Below are 6,432 nucleotides of genomic sequence, written 5' to 3'. Positions count from 1 at the left end.
GTGGTTAAGGTGCTAGACTCTCTCATGGCTGACCGTGGTTCAAGTCCCGGACCTGGTGGCTTTCTTTCTTATTTCTTATTCTCTCTGTCTCTGATGAGTACACATGTCCTATAGCAAATTAAAAATTTAATAATAAATAAAATTAAATAAAAAATTCTTTAAAAAAAAGAAAGAAAGAAAGAAAAGAAAAACACACTGGGTATGTGTGCATGTGTGCCTAAAATCCTGAGGGGAGAGTGGAGGAGAAGGGATTTCAGTGTGGCCATCTCCCCAGAGGGTGCTTTTTCACTTCCTCCCTTTCTCTCCCTTTCTGTTTCTCCCCAGCAAGTGCACACGCACTATGGGAAAATGAAAACAGACAGAAGGAACATGCCCACAGAGGGCTCGGCACAGTGCTGGCCAATAGGAAGCCCTTGGCCAGCAGGAGAGTTAAGCTTATTACTTAGGGTCATGCAGCGAATTGGGGTGAGGTGGATGTTGGCAGGAGACCCACTTCCCAGCAGGGCTCTCCCCCTCTCCGTTCAGTGTGGCTGCTCTGAACAGAGATTTGAGGTGTGGCCAGGGAGACGGCCATACCTGTTGTTAAGAGGCCTGAGCTGGCTGACAACTGAGTCAGCCACTACCATCAGCTATGCCAGTGATTCCCACACTGTGGCCCCCGGGTAGCAGCATGAGGGACACCGTGGAACTTGGTGGAAATGCCAGTTCTCAAGCCTACCTTGTAGGCACTGAATCAGACTTGGGGTGGTGGTGGGACGACGGGGAGGCAGAAATCAGCTCTCCAGGCGATTTTGCCAGAGGGTATGTGCACTTGCCATAGAAAAACAGAGGAAGCAAGAAAGCACCCGCCATGGGAAATGGTCTTGCTGCAGTCTGCTTTCCTCCATTTCCTCTCCTTTCGGGATTTTGGGCACACGTGCATATGCACCTGGCGTGTTTTTCAAGACACCAGGTCTGGGACTCAATCCACGCGGTCGGCCATGAGGTATCCAGCTGCCTTAACCACCGCAGCATGGACTAGTCCCTCCAGATAATTCTGACGCCCACTTGAGAACCAAGAATCTAAGCATTCACCTTCACATCTCTGATCTTTCTGGGGCTCCTCTGAATGAGCGGGATGGTCACAGAAGCCGGGGGTGGTGGGAGGAAACTACAGATAGGAAGATTGCAATGAGCAGCACGGTGTACCCCAGCCAGGGAGAGCCAGCCAGGCAGCACCACCTGTCACCCTCTGCCTCTGGGCAGGGCCCCAGGTTGCAGCCAGACAAGATGGGAGCAGATGCTCCCGGAAGCAGCTGCCGGTCTGCCTCAGTTGCAGAGGTCATAGCGGGCCAGGCCGACCAGCTCCTGCAACCCACCTGTGCTCCTATCGATGGGAGACAGGCCTCAAGGGGGCTCAGACAACCCTAGACCATCCTCATGTGGGATCTGAAGGGAGCCGTGTGCTGGCTCTGGTAGACACAACCCCAGCTCGGGGGCTCCTTCCCTGTCTGTCCTCCATCCCTAAACTCTAGATTGGATCATTTTCTGCTGTCCTAAGAGTGGGCCTCTGGGTGAAGATCCCCCCCACCCCCTGCCCAGAAGGCCCAGGCAGCTTGGGGGTCAGCCTGAGCTAGAGCTCATCATGGTTTTGAGGAAGTCGTCCCTCCCTGTTTGGAAGATTATTCAGGACGTCGTCTCTCGGAGGAGCACATTCCTTCTAACACGCTGAGCACCAGGGTGAGAAACTACCAGCCAGTGGATTAGGGCAGTGGGAAGTGAAGTTCAGGGGCTTTTAAAGCAGTGTCTGGGGGCCAGCAGATGGCGTGGCAGTTATGTCGCTGAACTCCCACATGGCTGAGCCCAACTCAAGTCCTGGACCTGGCAGCTTCAAATGCATGCTGGACGCATGTGGTTGCCCAAGATCCCCGAAGGAGAATGGAGGAGAAGGGATTGCGACATGGCCATCCCCCTGGAGGGGTGATTTCCTGCTTTCTGTCTCTCTGACCCTCTGGGCGAGTGCAACATCCTATAGCAAGAATCTCTCAAAAACATAAAGGCAGTCTGCCGATGCCGCTGATCAAGGCTGAAGGCATACCTTCTCAGCAAAGATGCTGGGGAGCCGGACGAGGAAGGGATGTGCGTAGAGCTTTCGGAGCCTCCTCGGTGGGTAGGAGCTGGGGGCTTCGGTTTGGTGACATGGCTCTTTGCTGCTTGTTTAATGCTATTTGTTGACTTGGTCTTCAAACAGTGCTATGATACCAGTCACTCTGCCAGGGTAGGGGGAGAAAAGGAGAGGATGAGGCCATTATTTTGGAGAGGGGATGGTGGGGCAAGGACAGGAGGGTTGACCAGGGACCTGGATGAGTGAGGGAGCAATCAAGTTGGGGGTGGGAGCCTATCTGATCTGTTAGGGGTGTTCCAGGAAGGGCAAAGAGGCCAGAATGGCGGGACTGCCGTGAGCAAGCGGGGAGAGTTCAAGAGGTGGGGCCGGGAGTCCAGATCTCGCAAGGCCTTGCTGGACATGCTAGAGCTTAGCGTCCACCCTCTGAGGGTGATGGGAAGTCAGTGGAGAGTTTTACAAGGAGTGATGGCTTCTAGCTTTGCGTTGCAGGAAGGTCACGCTGGTTACTTTGAAGAGTGTGGATTACAGCAGGCACGGGTGGGGTCAGGAGGGCACTTAGGGGCCACAGCCTGGCTCGGTCAGGACAGCGAGACATGATCTGTCCGGGGATATATTTGGAAGGTAGGGCTGCCGAGCTTGCCTCACAGTGGGATGTGGGGGTGAAGGAAAGGCAGGGTCCAGGGCGCCTAAGCCCCTGGGTGCCAGTATTGGGGTGGGTAGGCAGGAGCTGAAGAAGATGCCAGGGTAATCGAGAACCTGACTTTTGGGCAGGTTTGGTTTTGAGAGGCCATCAGACATCCAAGAAGAGCTGTCAAGTAGGCCACCGGACACGGCAGTGGGCTCACGACGAGGCCGCCACTACCTCACACTGCTGAGTGGCCAAGACCATTGTGATCAAGGGCAGGCGCAGTATTAGAAGTGTTCTCTTTCCTTTTTTCTGTTTGTATTTTTAAGGAAATACATTTTAAATTCTACATTAGTTGGTTACCCAAGCAACCCATATTTATTCAAAAAATTTAGGAAATACAGTTAAGTAAAAAACAAAACAAAAGCCAGATCTCTTCATTTAGTCACCCAGAGAGAAGCTTTGCTGATACTTGGTATGTATGTAAAAGCCATCTGTATTGCAAGCAATGGGGTCATGTTGCCCTGAAAGATTTCTTTTTTTCTTTTTTTCTTTTTTTTAATACAGGGCAGGTGCACTAACTAGAAAGAGATAGAGAGAGACACAGAGAGGGAAAGTGAAAAATCACCCCTGGGGGGATGGCCATGTCACTAGCTCCTCTCCTCCGTTCTCCTGGGATTTGGGACATGTGTGCACATGCACCCAGTATGATTTTCAAGCTTCCAGGTCCAGGACTTGAACCTCAGTCAGCAATGAGGGAATCCAGTGCTTTAACCACCACGCCACCTGCTGGCTCTCCAGTTTTTCGTTTGTTTGTTATATTTTTTAGGCTTTTGCCAAGGGTGCGTACATTCACAGAGAGAGACAATGAGAGGGAAAGTGAGAAATCACCCCCAAGCAGGATGGTCAAGCTGCAGTCCCTTCTCCATTCTCCTCTTAGGGTTTTAGGCATGCATGCGCATGTGTCCAGCATGATTTTCAAACCACCAGGTCTGGCACTTGAACTGTAGTCAGCCATGTGGGATCCAGTACCCCACCCTTACATTTTCTTTAATCCGCTTTTCCCTACTTAACCTATTGCGAAGTAGGAATTTTACAGATGTGTGTTCACACAGCAAGAAAAGTAGTGAGGAAAAACATCCTTGAAACACCCAGCAGGAAGCCCCACCATGGCCCACTACCACCCGCGGTCCGGAGGTCAGCCAGGAAATGGGGCTGAAGGGGTTCTGCCAAGGGCTGTGGAGGCTAGGGAGTGCGGGGAGGCCCATCAGGGCTTTGCTGCCGCTTGCGCCAGAGGAGGCGCTGATGGGATGATCTCCATCCTAGCCCTGTGTCAGCGGCAGTCGCTGTCCCTGGTGACGTGGCAGCTGTGTTTCTGTGGTTAATTACTGAACTCGAGGAGCTGGTGCGCCTCTCCCCCTCCCTGGCCGCGCATCTTTGCTGACTCGGCTCTTGGCTGCAACTGGCCAAGGAGGCCTCCTCCTCCCTCCCTCACTCAAACCCCTCTACTGACATGGGCCACCTACCTCCTCAACAGCCCCAGATCCTGCCCTGCTCAGAGCCAGGAGCCTCTGCATGGGATGTGTGATGGTGACCAGGCAGGGGCGGAGTCACGCCCTCATTCTGTAGACTGGGAGAGAGGAGGTGATCTTCCCAGGGCCGCGCACAGCAAGACTGGGATTCAAACCCAGGTCTCCCTTAATCCCAGGCCCTGCCACTGCAAAACACGCACGTGTGCAGTTTCAGCCCTGCAGCCTGTGCCCACTTGCACTGCTCTCACCCTGCTCTCACACACCCTGCAAGGCTGCTGGCTCGGGCCCTTCCCCTTTCCATCCATTTGGGAAGTCGAGGATGCTGGCTCTAATCCCAGCTCTGTCCTGAACATGCTGGGTGACCTTAGGCGAATCCTTTTCCCTCTCTGGGCCTCAGTTTTCTCACGTGCTGTTGGGGATGAGGGAAGTGTTGGTGAGGTAGGCTCTGAAGGTCCTTCATTTCTAAACCTTGGATTCTGGGGCACTCAGTAGCTTCCCACTGCCCTCGGGGGAGCTGAAGGCCTCGATGGCCCAGCGCCATGCTGTCTGATTGCCCTCCCCACACCTTCCCTCCCTACCTGTCCTCCGTGCTCCACTTTCCTCCCACAGCTGTCTTATTATTTAATTCCATAAGTCCCGAGGAGGCAGGGGCAGCTGTCCCCTTTCTGCAGGTGAGGCCATGCTCCTGCTGCTTTGAAGTGCACAGGCCAGGGGGTCCCTCCATCAGCCGCTGACATCCTCTGAGCCCCTGGCTGATTTCCTGGGCACGTCTTTTGAGACAACCTTAAAACCAAGCCAGGGCCCAAGGCCACCACTTTGTAGGTAGCTGAACCTGGAAGAACCCTGAGCCAGTCTGCTCCTATGCCAGCTCAGGTAGACAGGCCTGGTGGCCCCTCTGAGCTGCAGTCTGCATGGCGGGGCAGCTAGAGGGTCTCGAGGGGTCTGGGGACTTAGCAGCCTGGAGCTGGGAGCTGCTGCCCTCGGTGTCCTACCTGGAGCTATCACTCCAGGGAGCTCAGATTCTGATTCTGCTGTCCAAAGAAGTCTCCCCAAATCATGCTCCCATCCTCTGCCAGAGGCTCCTCGGCTGCCGGGTCCCTCCAGCCATCTAAGCCTTCCCTTCTTGCTGCAATTGCAGATTCTTGCTGGTCTTCAGCTGCCTGGTGCTGTCCGTGCTGTCCACTATCCAGGAGCACCAGGAACTTGCCAACGAGTGTCTCCTCATCTTGGTGAGTGTGGTGCGTCGACGCAGGGGAGCTGTGAGAGCTGGCACCTCTGGGCCGAGGGCTGGCGGAAGGCAGAGAGGCTTCCAATCCTGTGGCACAGAGAGCACGGCTGTGTTCCTCTCTCTGGGCCTCAACCCCTACTCTAGGAGTGTGTGTGTGGGAGGGAGCACGCTGTCTCTGTGAAGGTTTTATGGGGGTCCAGAATAGAAGAGGTAAGTTCCACCCCTTCTCAGCAGGAGAACTGCTAAACCAACACCCGGCTTGGTGGAGTTTGTTTGTTTTGGTATTTTTCTAAGCAAGAAACTCCAAACAGAAGTTCCCTGGAGGGGCTGGCTGGCGGATGATGTGCCTTCTGTCACCCGTCAGGGTTAGGGAGTGTCGGATGGCTAGGAGTAGGAGTGGGAGGGCAGGCTGAAGAGCAGAAAGATCCAGCCAGCTCATGGGGTAGGTCGGGAGGTCTCTCTGGAGCGGTAGGGGCCACCTGCTCTCTGGAGTCCTCCTCAAGCTCACTAGGTGGAGAGACCTCCAGAAGAGGGGTGCAAGGAGGCCTTGGCTCCCCACCGAGGGACTCCAGGCTGGGTGGGCACCGTGACCCAGACCTCAGTCCTGGGGAGTGGGGCCCGAGCTCTGGCGGCTGGCCCCCCAGGAGTTCGTGATGATCGTGGTGTTCGGCCTGGAGTACATCGTCCGCGTCTGGTCGGCGGGATGCTGCTGCCGCTACCGGGGATGGCAGGGCCGCCTCCGCTTTGCCAGAAAGCCCTTCTGTGTCATCGGTAATAAGACCTGCCTGCCCGACCTGACCCCTGACCTCGAGCCCCGGGGTTGACATCGTGACTCCGTCCCTGTCCCTGCCCCGGCCCCTGGCTGCTGACACAGACTCTGCGCACCCTCCCAAGCCCCTCCTCCCGCCGCCCCAGGAGCCTCTGAGCCGGGCCCTGAGGCGGA

At 55.3% G+C, this 6,432-nt stretch overlaps 1 protein-coding gene across 1 annotated transcript in view; it reads left to right on the top strand.

Annotated features, from left to right (window-relative positions):
• Positions 1 to 6,432, top strand: part of KCNQ4 (potassium voltage-gated channel subfamily Q member 4) — a gene marked incomplete at its 5' end in the record, with an annotated part of 59,301 nt that overhangs the window by 28,413 nt on the left and 24,456 nt on the right. The window contains 2 exons of the mRNA XM_006164957.3: positions 5,400 to 5,490; positions 6,134 to 6,260. Of these exons, the coding sequence (XP_006165019.1) occupies positions 5,400 to 5,490; positions 6,134 to 6,260 (218 nt within the window). The remainder of the gene's footprint in view (positions 1 to 5,399; positions 5,491 to 6,133; positions 6,261 to 6,432) is intronic.

The sequence above is a fragment of the Tupaia chinensis genome, unplaced genomic scaffold, assembly GCF_000334495.1.
Source record: "Tupaia chinensis unplaced genomic scaffold, TupChi_1.0 Scaffold143758_1, whole genome shotgun sequence".
NCBI lineage: Eukaryota > Metazoa > Chordata > Mammalia > Scandentia > Tupaiidae > Tupaia > Tupaia belangeri.
This window is presented reverse-complemented; position numbering and strand designations above follow the sequence as displayed.